At 44.8% G+C, this 22268-nt stretch overlaps 1 protein-coding gene across 1 annotated transcript; it reads left to right on the plus strand.

Annotated features, from left to right (window-relative positions):
- Positions 1 to 20531: 20531 nt before the first annotated feature.
- Positions 20532 to 21602, plus strand: NEUROD1 (neuronal differentiation 1). The gene has a single exon (XM_068543876.1). It carries the CDS (start codon positions 20532 to 20534, stop codon positions 21600 to 21602), a length of 1071 nt encoding a protein of 356 aa, XP_068399977.1.
- Positions 21603 to 22268: the final 666 nt, after the last annotated feature.

Genomic DNA, 22268 nt, shown 5'->3' on the forward strand with positions numbered 1-22268 from the left:
ATATACTGTGTAACTGAAATCTGAAGCATGTTATTGGGGGACTAGGTTACCTAACTAAATTGTGGTCAATGACATTGGTGCATGTCAAAACTCTTCAAAGCAATGACTTCCTTACTACCCAACAGAGATTGTATAAGAGAAAACAAAAGAAGGGAAGAAAGCCTAGGAGAGAATCCTGAGGAAAACCAATATTTAATGGATGGCAAAAGAAGAGAAACATGTACAATAACTTATAAAGAGTGGCCAAAGAAGTAGTAGGAAAACCAGAAGCACGTGATATCACACAAGACAAGAAAAGAGATTGCAATCGCATTTGCCACTTCTTTTTTAATTGAGATAAAACTTTCATCCCATAAAATTCACCATTTTAAAGTGTACAATTCAGTAGTTTTTAGTATATTCACACAGTTGTGCAACCATCATCATTATCTAATTCCTAAATAATCTTATTACCCCAAAAAGAAAGCCTATACCCATTAGCAATCACTTCCCATTCTCTCCTCTTTCCAACCCCTGGAAACTACTGATCTACTTTATGTCTACATGGATTTACCTATTCTGGACACTTTATATAAGTGGAATTATGCAGCATATGCCCTTTTGCATCTGATTTCTGTCATAATATCTTCAAGGTTTTTCCATGTTGTAGCATCTATCAGTACTTATTACTTTTTGTGGTTGAATAATATTCTGTTGTGTGAACATACCATATTTATTTATCCATTCATCAGGTGATGGAAATTTGAGTTGTTTCTACCTTTGGGGTATTATGAGTAATGTTGTGACGAATATTTGTGTATAAGTTTTTGTGTGAACATATGTTTTCAATTTTCCTGAGGATATACCTAGGAATAGAATTGCTGGGCCATATGGTAACTCTAACTTCTTGAGAAACCACCAGACCATTTCCACCATTTTATCTTCCAAGCAAAGTGTGAGGGTTCTTTCAGTTCTTTTTTTAAAAAAGGCTTATATATGCATATTTCTTCTCATTCTGCATGTCTAGTTTCTCATTTCATTTCACCAAGCACATTTCTTCCTTGCATCTTTGACTTCCGTATCCTACATTTGATAAAGTTACCTTCTAACTAGGCAAATAATAAATTTTCTTCATACTGCAAGTGACTGATGGCTTTCTTATCCCATACTGTATGCAATTAATTTAAACTATGCAGAGCATAAGGTCTCTCACATATCTCATTTGTCCAAACTGTTTATAACCACCCAAAACATTTCCAAAGTTGATTTAATATGGATAAGAACCCTGGCTTTATTTACCTTCTCTTTCTCTTCAATTAAATTTATTTAATCCAGTTCAATACTTTTGGGATAAACAATCTTCATAATAATCTTGTGGTAGGTGGTGCAAAGTGAAGCAAATGGCGTTTCACTTTGAAAGAAGTATCTTAGTGTTCTCCACTTCACTGGACCCCCAGAAGCCTCACTGAGGTGTCAGGCTCCTAAATTTTTCTTGGATATACTTCCTATCCTCTGGCATGCATAAATCTCTTCAATGCATCTAGAGTCTGTCACTTCCTACATTCAACATCTATCAGCATGACGCCATTGATGTAGTGGACCAGCATGATGTTCTGTAGAAGGGTGAGATGATCAAATCCTTGAAGGCTAAATTATTGCATACACCTGAAATAGAATGTGTCAAAGCAAGCTCCTTTGGGTGCTCTCTGTTTATTGGGGTGAAGAAAAAAACAAGACACTTGTGAGAACAAAGCTGAATACCAGGTAGCAGGGTTGTGTTGACTTACTCAACTAAAGAGATCATATTGAATAGCACCTGCATTTAAAATCATCACTTGTTTAAATTTACAGTAATCCACTGACATTCTCCAAGACCCAGCGGTCATCTGCACAAACCAAAGAAAGGTTTCGTTGTTGTTGCTGCTGCTGTTTTTTATGGGGATATGACAGGAATCACTACCTGTGTTTGTAAACATATGAGTTCGTTTGCTGGAAAGAGATCCAGAATGATACAGGCACAAACAAGATGAAAATTTATTTCTCACTAAATGAAAGTCCTGGTATAACCAGACTAGAGCTGGCATAGTGGTACTATCCCTGACCTAACTCCTATCTTGTTCTTACACTGTCACTCAGGTGGTATCTTGGTGTGCAGTTCAGCTGGCACAAAGGGTAAAAGGAGAAGGGGTAGACGCATCACTTCATTATAAAGGCAAGATCCAGAAATTGCTCTCATCATTCTCATTCACATCCCATTGGCCCAAACTTAGTCAGATTGTACCTAGGTACAATATGTATGGCAGGAAAATGTAAACTTTTTTCTGAGTGGCTATTTTCCTAGTTAAAATTTGGAGATATTACTTCTATGAGAGAAAAGGGGAGCACAGCCACTGGGGGATAAGTGGTAGCTACTGCCACAACACCTTACACATTTCAAACCTGTGATGCTGGACTAGCCTCTGCAATTCCCCCAGTGTGCAGCTTTACTTTGGATAAGGACAGGAAGCTCAAGATGATTTGTTGAGCCCTTTGTTGCATAATAACTCTCATTCGGGGGATCAGGGAGACAACATGGACATTCAGTCATCTCCATAAGCAGAAAATGTGGAAACAACCACAGTATGGGTTTGCAGACCCACGGGTACCACTGTAGCAGAATTAGGCCCCAAAGTTCAATTGTCATCTCGCTTTAATATGTCCCTATTCTGCTGGGTATATAATTGTGACATCCTGGACTGTGTTACTTTAGAGTCAGGGGCCAATAATTCCTGAAAGATCAGCTATTTCCCTTTTACAGCTGCACAGTTACCTTGGTAAATAGTCAAAGCTACTCTTGAAGGAGGCTGAGAGAAAGATTTATGGGATATGCTTGTGATACCACAAGGTCTTTCATCAAGGTTGGCTGGCTTCCTCTATATACAAAGAATTGTGGGTTTAGGACAGACTCAAGTTTGGGAATTGGGTGAGCAGCCATGATGACATCATTGTGACTTGTGTTATGCCACCATTGGGTTTTATTTTTTTTAATTAATTATTTTTATTTTTATTTATGGCTGTGTTGGGTCTTCGTTTCTGTGCGAGGGCTTCCTCTAGCTGCGGCAAGCGGGGGCCTCTCTTCATCGCGGTGCGCGGGCCTCTCACTTTCGCGGCCTCTCTTGTTGCGGAGCACAGGCTCCAGACGCGCGGGCTCAGTAGTTGTGGCTCACGGGCCCAGTTGCTCCGTGGCATGTGGGATCTTCCCAGACCAGGGCCCGAACCCGTGTCCCCTGCATTGGCAGGCAGATTCTCAACCACTGCGCCACCAAGGAAGCCCCCACCATTGGGTTTTATCACTCATGTGTTATTATCATTTCGCTCTAACTCATTCCTTGGAATCTCCTGAAAGGTTAAGCTACTACCCCAGATTTAAAAGATCACCCCTATCACCACCCTAACTCTGCTGCTAGAATTTTACATTATGGTAAAAGTTCCACTTTGCCTCTGATTCTTATATGATGTTCCATGGCCTGTCACCCTAGAAACCCATGATCACAAACATTGTCAGGAATCTCAGTTCCAAAAGTAACATCCCCCCTCCTTCCTTCCCAGCCTGGAAAGAAGATTTTTTTGAAGATGCTGTTGATCCCAAAGCAATGCACACGTGTTAGGCATAGGTAGGCATAGTCAGGAGGTGAGCAAGAATGTTGCACATAATGAATTCATTCTTTTTCTGCTTAAAACTTGAGATTGATTTTTCTATATCACATCAAGAATTTTTGTGTATTTCAGCTTCATGCTATGTAGATCATTTTTGAATGTACATTTTAGTCAACCTTAGAGCAAACAATAAGAACTGTCCCCAGGGGCTTCAGCAGCAATTTGAATTGAAAATTATTAATAATTATAACAGTATCCATAAATCCAGCCTGATCTAAGGTAATATTCTATCCTGCCTAGACTAGTATGTTCAGAATTTATTTCTATGCATTTGCCCCTTATTTAGGGAACTAATGAGCAAAACCCTTGCAATTATTTACTAGCCTTCTCCTGAGAATGGCATTGCTCTTGCCTCAACGGAGCCCTGCTGGAGTCTGACAGCAGTCATAGCTGGAAGCAGTGACAAGTGGGAGGAATGGAGCATGAAGAGAATTTCCATTTGTTGCAAGTTGAGTACTTCAGGCAAACCTTCAAGTAAACCCAGACCAGCCTCGCTGGATATGGCAGGAGGAGGTGCTATAAGTTGGACATAAGTTGGCCAAGGAGGATCTCAGTGTAGTTTGAGTATTTAGGGTACTTGGAGCCATCTAAATTCTCCCAAATGTTGCCGTTATAATTCTGTTTTGCTCCTTTACAAAAGAGCTCTGCAGGTGGTTGTGGTGGAGTATTGGGAACCGTTAATGGTTCTCAAAAGTTATTATGCATCAGAATCACACGGAGGGCTTCTTAGATTTCCGGGCCCCATTCCCAGTTTTCTGTTTTTGTATTTCTAGGATGAGGACCAAGAATTTCCTTTTCCAGCAAGTTCCCAGCTGTTGCTGCTGCTGCTGACCCAGGGACCACATTTTGAGCACCACTGTACTCCCTTGTAATTTAGCAACCTCTGTGTGATGTCTGGCTATATCAATTCTGTAGTTGTAAGTGATGGAATTTTTTTAGAGATATCAGAAATTCCTTAGCTTCTGGACTGTGTCTTGTGTAAGTCATGTTCTTTCTTGAAGTTACTCAGTGTAGCTCATGGCAGACAGCCCACCTCTACATCCCTTATATTCCTGTGCTCCCATAATGGTCCATTGCAGCAGCCAGTCAGTGTGGTACTTCATTCCAGGTGACCACAGGTGATAGGTTATAATCAACTAATCCATTGCTGGGTGTCATGGATTACTGTCATCTCCTCCTTTAATAGCTTTAACCCAATCATATTTTTTAAAAAATCAACTGATCACTTATTTCCATTATCTTCATGTTCTGTTGCCCACAAACCCTTCTGGTACCAATTACCATACAGGAAGGAGTTCTTAATTACAGACAGTATAATCAACCCTAGCTGGAATCTGTACAAATGGATTTCATGATGGGTTTAGAGAACTCACAGAAATGTTAGGAGGCCTGAAGAAACAGACTCTAGCCCGAGATTTCAGGTGTGATAGCAAAAACTATATCATAGAGGTAGGCTATTAAGAAAACTACTGCCTTTCTAGAGTCAGGAAATTGACAAATCAGAAAGTTATCCCCACATCTGCAGGCTTCAGTATCTTGCACCAGAATTTTTGCCAGCCAAATAAGTCCCCTGTCTTCTGACTCCTCCTTGTAACTTGGTTCTAAATAGAAACCTAATGCATCTGATTAGCAAAACATGTACCATATCTAGGGCATATAGAAAACATTGTAAATTTATTCCTTTGTGGTAGCTTTCCAGCCTTTTCCCTCTAGAAAAGCTTGCAAGAAGGGAATGAGTTGGGTGCTGAGTAAAGCAATCCATAGTATCTGCTACAGGTAGAAAGTGCATTATGATTGTGCATGGCTGCCTAAAACAGCGCAGAATTGAGAGGATCATCTTGCTGAAAAGGAAAGTGCACCCAGAACGTGGTGGGCCACAGCGTTTCCCCAAATATTTGCTATTCTTCATTCTTAATCAAATTGGTAGTCAGGTAATCTGAATAAAAGTGAAAGACTCCGCCCCTTTCTGGATGTGTAATTTGGAACAAGTTACTTACCTTCTCTCTTTCCTCATCTATAGAGTGTCAATAATAAAGAAAACAATAATGCATATTCATAGAGCTGTTTTGACGATTAAATGACAGAAATTTTCTATATTATTGAGCACAATCCCTAGCACATAAACATGGGTTTAATGCTTACTAGCAGGTGTAGTTACAGTCTTAAAATTCTTGAAACACTTATAAGTGTAGGATATTGATATCTCACTTGAACAGGTATTTTTTGGTTAATTACAACATTTAAATCCCTAAGCAACCTGGAGAAAATTGCGTTTTTTCATAGCAGTATATCGTTTAGCTATTACTGCATGTCAAACCACTCCAAAATTTAGTGTGTTAAAGTAACATTTATTATTTCTCATGTCTCTGTGGGTCAGCTGAATGCTTCTGCTGATCTGGGCTAGATTTGTCAGGACTATCTTTTTTCATGGTCTCTGGTATAGCTCAGATCACAATGCTTCAGAATTAGTAGTTTCTAGGACTCTCCTGTGTACCAATGTTGATGGTTTAGTACAGTGGTTTGTAGATACTCATATAATAAAGAATAAGAAATCAAAGAAACCACAACTGTCAAAATCCAATTGTTAAAACTCATTTTAAAATATTTATAAACATAGGTTTATAATCTTCAAATAGAAAAATGTTCATGTCACATATCTGGTTATTGTCAATGAAAGAATTCCATTCACTGCATTGAAACAGAAATAAGATTACTTGTCAGTTCAATTATGAATGTAAAAAAAACAAAACAAACAACCAGTAAGTTCCCATAGCCTAGGTATTGTAAATAGACAAAACTTTTTGAGGGAAGGCAAGCCTTTACTGACCAGATCAGTGGATAAGTGGGAAAAAGATTACAAGATGAGACATACACATATGTGTGGGGGGAGGCTAGTGGATAGAGGATATTACTAGGCCTATATGTGTGCATGTAGAACAAAAGAATACTGGCACTTAATGTACCATATATTCCTGAAGACCACATTCAGTGTGCTTTCTGAAATAGACAACTTTTACAACATGGTTTCCATAAAACTGACAATGATTTTCTTCATTTTTTTGGCATATCTATCGTAGATTTTTGGTTTGCAGTTACCACGAGGTTTTGATATAGCAGTCTATGTATATACAAGATTGTTTTAAGTTGCTGGTCTCTTAATTTCCAATGTGTTTCCAGTATCCTGCATTTGTACTCTCCTCTTCTCATGATTGCTGGTTGTGATATCATATTTGTGTGGATGATTTCCTACCTTTACTATATGTTTGCCTTTACCGGTGAGCTTTCCCATTCATAATTTTCTTGTTTCTAGTTGTGGCCGTTTCTTTTACACCTAAGGAACTTCCTTAGCACTTGTTGTAAAGCTGGTTTGGTGGTGCTGAATTCTCTTAGCTTTTGCTTGCCTGTAGAGCTTTTGATTTCTCCATCAAATCTGAATGAGAGCCTTGCTGGGTATAGAGTATTCTTGGTTGTAGGTTTTTCCCTTTCATCATTTTAAATATATCATGCCACTCCCTCCTGGCCTGCAGAGTTTCTGCTGAAAAAATCAGCTCATAACCTTATGGGATTCCCTTGTATGCCATTTGTTGCTTTTCCCTTGTTGCTTTTAATATTTTCTCTTTGTCTTTAATTTTTATCAATTTGATTAATAAGTTTCTTGGCATGTTCCTCCTTGGGTTTTTCCTGTATGGGACTCTCTGTGCTTCCTGGACTTGAGTGAGTATTTCCTTTCCTATGTTAGTTTTTGGCTGTTATCTCTTCAAGTATTTTCTCAGGTCCTTTCTCTCTCTCTTCTCTTTGTGGGACCCCTATAATGCAAATGTTGGTGCATTTAATGTTGTCCCAGAGGTCTCTTAGACTGTCCTTATTTCTTTTCATTCTTTTTTGTTTATTCTGTTCTGCAGCAGTGATTTCCACCATTCTGTATTCCAGCTCACGTATTCATTCTTCTGCCTCATTTAATCTGCTATTGATTCCTTCTAGTGCATTTTTCCTTTCAGTTATTGTATTGTTCATCTCTGTTTGTTTGTTCTTTAAATCTTCTAGCTCTTTGTTAAATATTTCTTGTATCTTCTCAGTCTGTGCATCCGTTCTTTTTCCGAGATCTTGGATCATCTTTACTATCATTACTCTGAATTCTTTTTTAGGTAGATTGCTTATCTCCACTTCACATAGTTGTTCTTCTGGGGTTTTATCTTGTTCCTTCATCTGGAAATATTTCTCTGCCATCTCATTTTGTCTGACTTTCTGTGTCTGTGGTCTCTGTTTCTCAGGCTGCAGGTTTGTAGTTCTTCTTGCTTCTGGTGTCTGCCCCCTGGTGGGTGAGGTTGGTCCAGGGGCTTGTGCAGGCTTTGTGGTGGGAGGGACTGGTGCCTGCCCACTGGTGCGTGGAGCTGGGTCTTGTCCTTCTGGTGGGTAGGGCCGTGTCAAGGGGTGTGTTTAGAGGCATCTGTGCACTCAGGATGACTTTAGGCAGCCTGTCTGCTAATGGGTGGGGCTGTGTTCCCACTCTGTTGGTTGTTTGGCCTGAGGTGTCCCAGCACTTGAGCCTGCAGGCTGTCAGGTGGGGCCAGGTCTCAGTGCCAAAATGGTGACCTCTGGGAGAGCTCACACTGATGGATATTCCCTTGGACCTCCACAACCAGTGTCTTTGCCCCACAGTGAGCCACAGCCAACCCCTGCCTCCCCAGGAAACCCTCCAAGACCCACAGGGGGGTCTGGCCCAGGCTCCTATGGAGTCATTGCTTTGCCCTGGTAGATTGTGAAACCTTGTGCATGTCCTCCAAGAGTGGAGTCTCTCTTTCCTCCAGTCCTGTGGAGCTCCTGCACTCAAGCCCCGCTGGCCTTCAAAGCCAAAGGCTCTGGGGGCTCCTCCTCCCAATGCCAGATCCCTAGGCTGGGGAGCCTGATGTGGGACTCCAAACTCTCACTCCTGTGGGGGAAGCTCTGTGATATAATTATTTTCCAGTTTGTGGGTCGCCTACCCAGTGGGTATGGGATTTTATTATATCGCGAAAGCGCCCCCCTACCACCTTGTTGTGGCTTCTTTTTTGTCTTTGGATGTAGAATATCTTTTTTTGGCAGGTTCCAGTCTTTCTTGTCAATAGTTGTCCAGCAGTCAGTTGTGATTGGTGTTTTTGTGAGAGGAGGTGAGCTCAAATCCTTCTACTCTGCCATGTTGTCTCCTCTCTGACAATGACTTTCTTCAGAGAAGGAAAAGTAAACTTTATTTTTTTGCTTTTAAATTATGCAGTTGATGCATCTACTTGTTTATTACCCAGATTTAAATGCATGTATTGTTGACAATTGGAATCTCCCCATGTTTAGAAGCTAAGAAGATCAGCAATAATTTATTTTTTTTTTCTTTTCCATTATGGTTTATTACAGGACATTGAATATAGTTCCCTGTGCTATACAAAAGGACTTTGTTGTTTATCCATTCTATATATAATAGTTTGCATCTGCTAGTCCCAAACTTCCAATCCATCCCTCCCCCAGCAATAATTTAATTATATAAATAAGAGATGCCAACCTTTCACTTTGCCCTCTCCCCATCTCCATGTGAAAATACACTCCTTTATAAATGTTTAGGCAATGGCTATGCCAAGGAATAAGTGCTGAGTTATAATTAAATATGACAGTTTTTCCAAATGAAAACAAAAATCTTCAATTCTTTATCAAAGGCTAATGTAGGATCATGCTCAATAAGGATTGCTTATTTTGAACTACATATGTCCAGAGCCAAAACAATTTGAACCATTCAAGGAGAACACACTTTAGTGTAATTCTTGAATAGTGAGCTTTTTATAAGAAAGGTTATTTCTATGATGTAGAATAATTTATCTGCATTATTTCCTCCAACCTGATTGCTTCTCATCAATTAAATTAGTCTACTGCAAAACTCGGATGGATTTAACTTACTAAATTATTGGTTACCATTCTCCCATTCTTATTTCCAGAAAGACTCAGCAATTTATATTACAGTTGTATTTATTAATGTTATTTTTCGAGTAATTGAACTACTAAACATTGAGCTTTTAAACAATTCCTTTAAAACAAAATTAAAGTGTGATTTTATAAAACATAATTTATAAACAAATCTTGATCATATCATTTTCCTGTACAACATAGTATAAAGGCTCAAGCTTCGGAGTCAAGTAGACCTGAGTTTGGGTTCCAGTTCTGCCATTAATTAGCTAGATGACATTGGGCATATTACCTGACCTGCATAAGCCTAATTTCCCTCAACTGTCAAATCAGAATTATCATAGGTGTTAACTCAGTGCACCTGGAATGTCTTAAGTGCTCAATAAATGTGTGCTATTGTTCTAGTACCTGCTTTGCAAAGTAGACAATACTTTTATTTTTTATTTTTTAAAAAAATTTGCTGTTTATGTTTTTTATTTATTTGTTTTTATATTTATTTTTGGCTGTGTTGGGTCTTCGCCTCTGTGCGAGGGCTTTCTCTAGTTGCGGCAAGCGGGGGCCACTCTTCATCGCGGTGCACGGGCCTCTCACTATCGCAGCCTCTCTTGTTGCGGAGCACAGGCTCCAGACGCGCGGGCTCAGTAGTTGTGGCTCACGGGCCCAGTTGCTCCGCGGCATGTGGGATCTTCCCAGACCAGGGCTCAAACCCGTGTCCCCTGCGTTGGCAGGCAGATTCTCAACCACTGCGCCACCAGGGAAGCCCAACAATACTTTTAGATTGTAGTTATTTTATGGGTTAACAAGTCCTTGTTGATTTAAATTAAATTCCTGTTACTCCTGAGGAAATCAATACCATTCATCCAAGGTTTTAAAGAATCATGCCTTTTTGATGGCCTTTGGGTAATTTGTGTGAAACTAGGCTATAATTTCAGTCTTTCTAAATATCTTGAACTATGTTCTCTAACTTTGTTCATCTCCTCTATAACCAGCCTAATCCAAGCACCATCTTCTCTTGTTAGGAAAACTGCAACAGCCTTCCTTTACCCAACTCATCCACTCTGCAATCAGATTCCTATACTGTGGTTAAAACAATCTTCTAAAAGTACAAATCTTACTCATGTCTTGTTCGCACTCCTCCCAACAGCTGAAAGCTCCTCAATGGGAAGCAGGTTCTGGATCCTGACTTCCTTTTTGTTACCTCACCTCTTACCATTATCCTTCTTCTTCTTAGTGCTACGCTGGATGTTTTCAGGTTCGTAAACTTTCCACACTTCCCTTGCTCAGAGCTTTTATATATATTCTTCCCATTGCCTGGAAGACTCTCACCCAGGTCAACCCCCTTCACTGGGTAACACCCTTCTCATTACCTTAGGACTCCACTTCCTTGGGAGTCCTCCCACCTCAGTCTTTGCCAGGTTCCTTTGTCCTCAGCTTTTACAGATTGGTGGGGTTTGTTTTCCTTTCCTGTACTTATCTCAAGTCAGATGGGTGTATACTCACTTGTGAGTGAATCTTATTAAAGTCTCTCTCTTTCACTAGATAGAAAGTTTTGAGAAAGCAGAGACCAATGTCTGTTTCTATTTACCCCGTATGACTGGTACCAGCAGCACAGTGCCTGGCACACAGTAGCCCTCAATATAGATTTGATGAATACATTTATTACTCAATGAAGCAGGCAGTTTCTGAAAGGAAGGGAATGAGGAGACAAGCTCTCCAATAATAAACAGAAACAACTTTAGAGCCTTTGCTTATGCCCGGCCCTGGCTCTCTACATAGCCTCTACACCCCAGCATTGTGGACCAATGTGAAAAGTATAGGGTTGTTTTCCCATCAGAGATGATGAATCTTGTCCATGTCAAGCCATATGAAGTGGGATTCAGGAGTGAATTCAAAGGAGAAAAAAGGTATATTTGACTTAATAGAGGGCTGCTTTAAATTATATCTGCTCTCCTGACTTTTTTTTTAGTTCCTTAAAAAAAGTTATTCACATCTAAGATAAATAAAGATCACAAAATGCAGACCTTTTCTTTCACCAACAAAGCATCAAAAGGGTCAATAAATGATGGTTAGAGAGACAGTCTCCCTAGAGGCTGCAACCTCCTCACCCCGGGCCACATATGCTGCTGCCTCAGGACCCGTCACGATGGTAGGCAGAGAGGTTGCAACCTGCATAGCACAACTGCAGCAGAGCATGTTGCCCCAGCCTCCATCCAGAATGCGCCTCCCTTAGCCTTCATTCATCTCTGAATGCCAATATTAAGCACTCATTCCTTTTTCTTTGTGCCCTGTGACTTTGCAAGCCCTCCAGGTAGGGGCATCAGATTAATCATTTCTCTCTCTTTTAAGTTCTTAAGAAGCATGAACTTATGGATATTTTTCCACAGTAGGCATGGACCAGGAAAGAGCATAAAAGTGCCAAGAACACCTGAGGGGACTTGGAAAGGTATCACCAATGGCAAGAAAACAAGGGAATGTAAAGGGTTGGTGGGGAGCACAGAAGACACCTGGGTCTAATTTATAATCTTGGCAATATTGACTGTAATCTGCCTCATCAAATTAAACAGTTTTCAAGGAACAGAAAAGAAGTTGTGTAGAAGCTCATACAGTTACCAATGGGGAGTGGAGAATTTGTCTCATATCAGGCAACTGTGGGTGTCTGACCTCACAGCTTCTTACCATATGCTAGGGTCTCAGGGGTGGCCAGTTCCCTTCGAGAAGGCTCTTGGCATTCATACCTGTCCCCCTGATGCTTTTCTGGTCCCTCTTTTTCTTCCTGAACTAGCTTGCCTGCCTAGGGAGAAGATGAGTCAATGAGGGTGAGTGATGAAAGAGTGTCAGACTATCAGGCCATCTCACAAAGGAGCAAACACCTCACAGGAGGAAAATAGACTGAGGTATTTATCCATAACCTGGGAAGTTGTTTTTAAAATCTGGTCCCATTATGAGTAGATCCTCTGTTTCAACATCATTGTCTGCAAAACGTCTAGAGCTTAGGCACATTTGTGTTTAACTGTTTATTTGTTTATTTATTATTAGAGCCTAACCTCATAATCAGATTGTCCTATTTGGGCCCCAAAATGGCTTGTCACTGAGTGAAAGTAATTTCCCATGGCAGGTGCTCCCAGCAGGTGGCTGCTCATGGTACCTGCTTCAGAAAGGTAGATTTAGTTAGAGATTTTGTTTTAATATGAAATCCGTATTGCAGCCTGAGCCTCTACTGGGTGATGTGCCAAAATTCATGTCTGCAGCATGATTTATTATGTGAAAATACCACAGAACTAATCAGTGGAGTTACTAATTAATACAAATCTGCATTTTTTGCATAAGCAATTAGTGCAAGGAGAGAGCAGTGAAAGAGGAAGTTCAACTCCTTTAATCTCAGTGCCTACTCAAGCGGAAAGACCCACCAGGGCCAAACTCTGAGATCTACATTTGGAATTTTCCCCCTTTGATTAGTTCAAGACAGAAAAGGTCAAATTATCAATATATAATTCATGTGAAAATGTATTTGTTAAAGAGGAAAGAAAACATTTTATTTTAAAAAGATGAGCCTCTAGGGGTAAATTTTTGAATTAAAAATAATTATATTTTCCATTTCAGCAAAGTCTGAATAATATTTAATAAGGATTCCTATTGCTGATAATATTTGAAAATTACATCAATAATTGGGGGAGGTGTATAGTGTATATTTCTAAGATGTTTAAATTACCAAAGGTACTTGCTCTTCTCTGTGGGACTTTTCCAGTATTTTGGATGTCACGTGTAGTAAAGCAATATTCTAAATCTGGTATGATTTAGATAATTCTGTGGCTCACCAAATCTGAGCAAATAATGCCATTTAACTTTGGTTGGTTTATTTTCCCATTAATGTAATAGAAATTGTTTATAATATGAAATAACTGGAGAGTTGATAGGATGATGGTGATGGAAAGAGAATTCTATTACCAATAAAATGTATGCTCAATAAAACAAAAGCAAAATCACTTTTACGTATTTTATTTTCTGTGGACAACAAATAAGAGTTCATTTTGGTTTCGATGCTGTGTGCTAAATAAGTACAAACATTAGAACAATGACTATCTTTCTGAAAGTTATTCAATATACGATTTCTTTGTTTCAGACTCGCTAGCTCAAATTATAATTTAAGCTTTCCCCCACCCCTAAACCTGGATATCTAGTTTTCCAGGAAACCTATTCTGAAAAGAAGGTGGCTAATTAAATGCAGATTAACAGTGCTCTTTGATTAAAAGTTCGGGATGTGGTAGTCAGTGGTGTTGTGAAAGAAGGCAAACAGGAAAAAGCGAAAGCCACTGGAAGGGGAGTCGTTTTGCTGAACCTTAATACTGCAAATTCCAGGGCCAAGGCAGTAGGAATTGTCCACGGTGCTGATACCTTGAGGAAGCCATTTCTCCTGCAAGCTGCCTGGGGCTCTAAACCTGGCTTGCCAGGCTTCTCGCCTTTAGGAACTTGCTCGATCTTCTCCCCCAACCCACTGCAGCAGCCATTGTTCAGGAGAAGCTCAAGTGCCGTCGGTGTGTCTCTGCTCTCCACACAAGCAGCAACAACAGCTACCGGGGATTTTTGTTGGCCTGTTGATTTCTGTTAAGGCAAATGTTGGCAAACACCGGGCGTTTGTCAGTTACCACGCGCGCTGCCGTCCCCTTTAGACCGCATGCTGTTTCCCAAGCCAACTGAAACAGGTGTGAGCCCTCTGTTTACACTCCTCACCTGAGAGCAGGAACTCCCACAAACACATACTCACTCATGCACACTCACACCCCACACACTTACACTCACATAAATTACACACACATCCACACTCACTGACACAAATTATACATTCACATACTAACAGTCACACACGTTCATAGAGCTCATACATGCATACACAATCTTTCATACACGTGTATACTCACAGATTCACACACACTTGTACACTTAAGCACACTCACACGGTCACACACATAGCTCATGTCCAAGCTATGAGGCCTTGAACAATCGTGTCAGTGACCCGCGCCTGCCAATGCTTGGAGCTGCGTTGATTTTGCGTTGTTGATGCGAGTGTTGGATGGGATAGTTTAAGGAAAGCCCCTCACTTCTGACCCGGAATCAGAGATGAAGTCCCTCGAGGTCTGTAGGCGCCGTGGGGGGAGCCACCCACGCCCCGGAGGGATTAGGAGCTCGTAAATAATAAATAAAAGAGCCCAGGCAGGCCGAGTTGGGGAAGCCCGGCGCTAAATCACTCCCCAAATCACAGCCGCGTCGTACTCCATCCAATAGCTCTAAGCGATTTGTGGGGTTGGGGGTTGGAATCAATTTTTTTCCGTTCTCGCAGGTGCAATATGAATCAATTATCTTAATTAAGATTATGCCGCAAGCCCAGGAGATTTGGGGAGGACGGGTTTTGCGCTCGGGGCGACGGCGAGGCATTTTAATAGCTTGTCTCTTGCTCCCGGCTCTCCCCCGCCGCCCGCCTGTCGAGCCCGGGCAGCTCCAGCCTCTGGGCAGGATCCGAGCGCCCAGTGGCCTCCCTGGAGGCGTGGGCGCAAACTCCGCGCTGAGCCCGCGGTCTGGGCAGAACCCGCAACCTCCCCCTCCGGCCTCCCACGGGCTTCTGAGCTACCCGGCCTATGAGGAACGCGTAGCTCCCATTCCTCCTCCTGCGGACCTAGCACGCTACGGGCTGGCTCGCCCCTCAGCCCCCCACCACCTCCCGCCCCTCGATCATGCCCAGGCCGGGATACCCCTCTCCTGGGAGGGGTGGAGAGAGGACGCGGGCGCCGCTCGAGGTCGGTGGGGCCGCCCTGGCCATACCTAATTCTTTCACTGAACGCAGACCTCCCTTTGCAAGAGCGAGCATCTGTTTCCCCAAGAAACAGGTCACCGCCGGGGACGCCGGCCCGGCCCCAGCTCTTTATCTTAGCCCTGTGAATGCGTCGCACCACCCACCCTCCCCCGCCAGCTACACGCTTCCCACCCCCTAAGTCCCGGCCTCACGCCTCCATCCCCCCCGTCCCCTCCCCTCCACCGGCGGTGCCACACGCCTCTTCCCCCTCCCCCCCCCCCCCCCTGCCCAGGCCACACTCCCCTCTCCCCACCCCGGGCCACTCGCCTCCTGCCGCCCCCCTTCCCGCCGGCGCTCTGGCAGCCGCTGTAACGGCCGGGACCGCCCGGCCTGCGCCGCGCGCTCGAAGCGGGGACCCGGGGGGCGACAGATTTGGGCCATTGCTCGAGGGCAGTGAGTCATGAAAGCGGCTTTTGTTGCCCGCGCGTGCGGTTCGCGTGCCGCGCAGCAGCCTGCGGCGCCCAGTGGGGACCGGAGCTGGAGAAGGTGTACCGCTCAAGGGCGGTGGGGACAGAGGGAGAGGGAGACAATTTAGGGAATCGGGAGGGGGAAAGTGTGCAACCGTCGAAACAAAGTGCAGAGAAGGAGAAGAAAATAAGGCGGCCGGGTGGTGCCGTGGCGACCATCCGCGGTGCTGAGCCCCGGCGTGCGGGCAGTCCGTCCACTCCCGGCGTTTCCGCTGCCACCGTCCTCTGGCCCCAATTCCTCGCCCCCTTCCCCTCGCAACAAAAAGCATCTCAATCCAGGCCTAATCTGGGCTTTTCCCTTCCAGGTCTGACTGCCGGGCTGCAGCCTCCCGGGAGGCCCGCGGGCAATCTCAGCCACGATGGCGCTGGAGGTAGACATTGCCGGCGCGCAGGCGGGTCCCCACCTGAGCGCTGAGGGCCCGGAAGCTCACTGAGAGCCAGGGTGACACCGAACCTCGCTAGGTCTCTGGGACAACCCGGAGTGGTCTTTTCTTTGTACAGATCCCCAGGCCTGGGCCAACGATAAGCAGAGGGATACGGGTGAATTCATCAGGAGGAGAAGGAGGGAACGAGGGTCGTAATTCCCGCACTCTGCGCATTAGAATCTCGGCTGGCGAAACCCCCGCGTTTCCTCTCCTTCCCCGCCCAGGAACATCTGGCTCCACCAAGAATCTCCTGTGTTCCACAGGGTGTCGCGAACTGGGGAAGTTTGCGCTTCTGGGGGTGGGGGAGAATCCCCTAGGCCCCCCCAGGCCTTCGGGGCAGCTGGAACCCTCTTCCACCCTGCCCCCAACATCTCCTCTGAAGCTCCCCTAAGACTGAGAAATGAGAGCCAGGGCACAAGTTCTACGTCCGTCCCCGTGGGCACGGTGGGCTATAGGCCGTAGGGGCAGCTGCCGGGAGAGTGGCAGCACTTGGTCCACCCGCCTCGTGTCCTGGGACTTCCGAGTTGTGGACCGGCCTCTGCAGGCTGTTACTCCGATGCCCCTCGAGTTTTAACCCTTCATTTAAGATATATACTGTACAGGGGTAAATACTGAGACTAGGCTCCTGGGTGAATTCTTTGATCCTCTTCTGTGATGTTTGTACACCGACGAGTGAACGCAAAAAACAGAACTCTGTACAGTTCTGCCCTGGAAACTCAGCACGGTTCATGCCACACTTTGGGCAACGGGTCGGGTCTCACACCCCTTTATTCCTCTTTCAGATTTGCACTGGACTGGGAAGCCTGCATCGCAGCCTTCTAGACACCAGCTATCACGTTAGGACTCTCTTCCCCTCCGGTTCCGTATCCCCCCTCTGGTTCCCAGATGCACCGCTCAACCCTGACACTGTTTTCAAACTCAAGGGGCTTTTAGAGCAATTGCCTTTAAATAAGCAATTCTAGTTCAACGCTTTCATTGTAAGGGGACACGGGTCTGGTATGGGATAAGGGGTTAGTTAATGGAGGATTAGAGGCGAATCTGGTGGAGAAAAGGGGGCAGGGAAGCGATAGAGCCAACTTTAAAAAGTGTATCATTCTGAAACATGCCTTGGTGGGAACGAGTGAATGATCACCATTTAAACACAAATATGGCTCCTTCAGAATTAGTCAGGAAGCTCTGTGGTTTTTGCTTGACCTGCAAGGTGGAGGTCACATCAGAGTCTTTGAGGTCTGGAGAAGTTGTGGCCATCAGCCCTTCCCAGAGTTGTACTAAAGACCTTTCTAGGAAGAGGAGTGAAAAAGACCCCTTTAGCACAGGCCCTTTGCACCCTCCCTTTAAGTCTTGTCTCAACCAAGTTTCTATTTACAGGTCTGAAAGTGGGAACTAAGGGGGGCAAGGCAGCCTGTGTTAGGGAACCAGGGTAAGGGCACGCTTTACATCGATCCGATGGCCTTGGTTAAAAGGCAGAATCCGAGCTTCAGAGAGGTCCTCTAGGTTTCATGCAAGAGAGCTCCGGAGGCCAAAGAAGCCAAGGACTAGCGCGCTCTGAGGACAAGGACCACAGGCCAGAGGGGTACCGACATAGTGAGGAGTCTCCAGGGATATGGGTAGCTGAGGGTCATGACGCGCCGGGTTCCACGTAACGGTGAAGTAGAATGACAGCTACGAAATTTTCTACACTGTTGGGGCCGGGCGTGGGGGATCCAGTTAAAGAGGTTAGGGACTACTTTCACGCATGCGTTTACAGATGAAGCCGTCTTTATACGTATCATAAATAGTGTATGTTAGCTTAAGGGGCTGATGGAGATTGGGAGAAGCCACCCTTTGGCGCCAATGAGCAAAGTGTCTACCAAGGGGGAGAAACCAAGAGATGGACACCGCAGAGAGGGCAGGGAGTGCCCGGGAAGCCAGTGCCTGGGCGAGGAATCCAAAGAAGTCTCCCGCTTCTGCCTCTTTCACCTGTGCCCTACTTACCGCGCCAGCGCCGGCCACTAAGTCGGATCTAAACCCAGTCAGTGTTAGCTTTCCCGCTCCCTTCTCTCAAACTCCTTCCCCTTTCCCCCTTCCCCCCGCGCCCCTTCTCCCCTTCTGCCGCCTGAAAGGGTTAATCTCTCCTGCGGGTAAAAACAGGTCCGCGGAGTCTCTAACTGGCGACAGATGGGCCACTTTCTTCTGGCCACAAAGGGGCCGGAATGGAGCGCTCCGCGGCATACAAATGGGCAGGTCACGTGGTTCCCGGCTCTTGGCTGGACTGGGAGGACCATATGGCCCATGCCGGGGAGGAAGGAGATGGGGCGGGGGTAGGGGTGGGGGAGTGGGGAGCTGGGTCGGAGGAGGGTGGGAGAGGAGCAAGGCTGAGGGGGAGGGGGCGGGGGCCGGGGGAGGCGGAGGAGGGCGGAAGGGAAGGGAGCGCAAAGCCCAGACGTGTGCGCAGACGCGGAGCGCAGGAACCTGCTCGCCGCTCTGCTCCTGGCCCCGCCCGCGCTCAGCATCACCAACTCGGCTATATAACCTGAGCGCCCGCGCCGCCTGGACACGAGGAATTCGCCCCACGCAGAAGGCAACGGCGTCCGGAGGCCCCAGGGTTATGAGACCATCATTGCTCAGGACTTACTAACAACTGCAGGTAATTACAATCCTTTCATTTTTGCTGGGAATAAAAGCAGCAATTGAAGATGTACACATATTCTGTATGTGTGCGTTTGTGAGCGCGTGTATGTGTTGAGACAGGCATTCCTTTCCATAATTGCAGGCGGATACGCATACAGTTTGACTCGCATCGCTTAAATACCCACTGCGGGCTTTCTAATTTAAAAAAAAATTGTTTTACTTTTTTTTTTTTTTTAAGGGGGAGAGTATAGGAGCGTGTTTGAATTTTTAAAAATATAATGCCCACTAACTCTGTGATTATTTGCTAGTGGTGATTTCAAAGTTCTGAAAGCAAGTAACTACTTAACTATTTCACTTCCTCCAGTAAGGGGGGAAAAAACCCCACGTTACCAAGATTTATTTTGTGTACATGTATTTTATACACGTTGGGAGTGCCAGCTTATTTTTTCAGTGAATGAAAGGGGCATTGATACTTTGAATATACACACCCTGGAAAATAAACCGAGTTGAGAGGTAGTTTAAGTGAGAGGGGGAAAAAATGTGGAGAAAGGGAGAGAGACCCACTTCTGCTACCTGTTACTGTTCCAGAGTCGGCCAAGCCCCCAGCAACCACTGCAGGTGCCAGAAATTCAGTCGTCTCACTAAAGGCTTTTTATTTTCCTTATTAGAAGCGGCAACTTCGCCATTGCCAATCGCTGACCATTATAATTACCCAATCTTTTAAAGGGAGGTTTGAGGCGAACTTTGAAAAGCCCCAATAAAGAGCGGGCGGCCCTTTCAATGGGCTGTTTATTAGAGAGGAGCCTTCCGCACCTGATCCCCGGCGCGTGGAAGAGCGCTCTGCGCCGCGCCCCTAGCCCTGGCCCTCTAGTAAGCGCTTTTATACAAGGTGGAAATTCAGCAGAGGGCCAGCGGGGTGGGAGGCGAGAACATAAAGGCAAGGGTGGGATGGAAAACCCCTGCCCACTTTTGTTACCACATGTTTCGTTGATGGTGAAATAATTTGGTGGAAAATACTTTTCCTCCGCCATGCATTTGCTTTTCAATCCCCACTCAGTATAATCTTCTTAAAAATCACTGCCAGCGTTAGTAAATTACGTAATGGCTCTTCAACTTTAATCGCCGAGTACCCAGAGGCCAGAACAGAGATGGAAACGATTGCAATTTTCAAACTCGTCATTTTTGTGGAGTTGTGAGTGACTTTGAACTCATGCAAATAAACATGAAGTCGCCAAAATGTACACTCCTTTTCACACACATTATCCTACCGGGTAATCACCATAAACACACTTAAATTAATCACAAGGAAACAGACACCGGAAGTGTACTTATAACACATACTGTCTCCCCTCCTCCCAGCCCTGTCCAGCCTCCTTCGTACCAGCAGGGCACACACAGGCCACTATAAAACTGCATTTAACTTTTCCTCAGGGTCATCCATTTTGTAATCAGCTGGTAATTCTCTTCACATGCATTTCCACAGGGTTAGTGGATAGAAGCTGGGGGCATATGTAGTTTTTGAATGTAGCGTTTTTCTCCTTTTCTGTTTTCCCCTCTCCCCTGTTGAATGTAGGAAAGCTAAACATGACCAAATCGTACAGCGAGAGTGGGCTGATGGGAGAGCCTCAGCCGCAGGGTCCTCCGAGCTGGACAGACGAGTGTCTTAGTTCTCAGGACGAGGAGCACGAGACAGACAAAAAGGAGGACGACCTCGAAGCCATGAACGCGGAAGAGGACTCGCTGAGGAACGGGGGAGAGGAGGAGGAAGAAGAGGAGGACCTGGAAGAGGAGGAAGAAGAGGAAGAGGAGGACGATGATCAAAAGCCTAAGAGACGCGGCCCCAAAAAGAAGAAGATGACCAAGGCGCGCCTGGAGCGCTTTAAGCTGAGACGCATGAAAGCTAACGCCCGGGAGCGGAACCGCATGCATGGGCTGAACGCGGCGCTGGACAACCTGCGCAAGGTAGTGCCCTGCTACTCCAAGACACAGAAGCTGTCCAAAATCGAGACACTGCGCTTGGCCAAAAACTACATCTGGGCTCTGTCGGAGATTCTGCGTTCCGGCAAAAGCCCTGACCTGGTCTCCTTTGTACAGACGCTCTGCAAGGGCTTATCCCAGCCCACCACCAACCTGGTTGCCGGCTGCCTGCAGCTCAATCCTCGGACCTTCCTGCCTGAGCAGAACCAGGACATGCCTCCGCACCTGCCGACTGCCAGCGCTTCTTTCCCTGTGCACCCCTACGCCTACCAGTCTCCGGGGCTGCCCAGCCCGCCCTACGGCACCATGGACAGCTCCCATGTCTTCCATGTCAAGCCGCCGCCGCATGCCTACAGCGCCGCGCTCGAGCCCTTCTTTGAGAGCCCTCTGACTGATTGCACCAGCCCTTCCTTTGACGGACCCCTCAGCCCGCCGCTCAGCATCAATGGCAACTTCTCTTTCAAACACGAACCGTCCGCCGAGTTTGAGAAAAATTATGCCTTTACCATGCACTATCCTGCAGCGACCCTGGCAGGGGCCCAAAGCCACGGATCAATCTTCTCGGGCGCCGCTGCCCCTCGCTGTGAGATCCCTATAGACAATATTATGTCCTTCGATAGCCATTCACATCATGAGCGAGTCATGAGTGCCCAGCTCAATGCCATCTTTCACGATTAGAGGCACGTCAGTTTCACCGTCCCTGGGAAACGAACCCCACTGGCTTACAGTGACTGTCGTGTTTACAAAAGGCAGCCCTTTGGGTACTACTGCTGCAAAGTGCAAATACTCCAAGCTTCAAGTGATATATGTATTTATTGTCGTTACTGCCTTTGGTAGAAACAGGGGATCAAAGTTCCTGTTCACTTTATGTATTATTTTCTATAGCTCTTCTATTTTAAAAAAAATACAGTAAAGTTAAAAAAAAATGCACCACAAATTTGGTGCAGCTGTATTCAGAGCATATTAATTATCTGATCGGGATAACAAAATCACAAGCAATAATTAGGATCTATGCAATTTTTAAACTAGTAATGGGCCAATTAAAATATATATAAATATATATTTTTCAACCAGCATTTTACTACTTGTTACCTTTCCCATGCCGAATTATTTTGTTGTGATTTTGTACAGAATTTTTAATGACTTTTTATAATGTGGATTTCCTATTTTAAAACCATGCAGCTTCATCAATTTTTATACATATCAGAAAAGTAGAATTATATCTAATTTATACAAAATAATTTAACTAATTTAAACCAGCAGAAAAGTGCTTAGAAAGTTATTGTGTTGCCTTAGCACTTCTTTCTTCTCTAATTGTTAAAAAAATTGCACAATTTGAGCAAT

The sequence above is a fragment of the Eschrichtius robustus genome, chromosome 5 (assembly GCF_028021215.1).
Source record: "Eschrichtius robustus isolate mEscRob2 chromosome 5, mEscRob2.pri, whole genome shotgun sequence".
NCBI classification, from domain to species: domain Eukaryota; kingdom Metazoa; phylum Chordata; class Mammalia; order Artiodactyla; family Eschrichtiidae; genus Eschrichtius; species Eschrichtius robustus.

Excerpts from the sequence above, each read along its gene's own strand:
- NEUROD1 (XM_068543876.1), top strand. The coding sequence starts at position 20,532 with ATGACCAAATCGTACAGCGAGAGTGGGCTGATGGGAGAGCCTCAGCCG.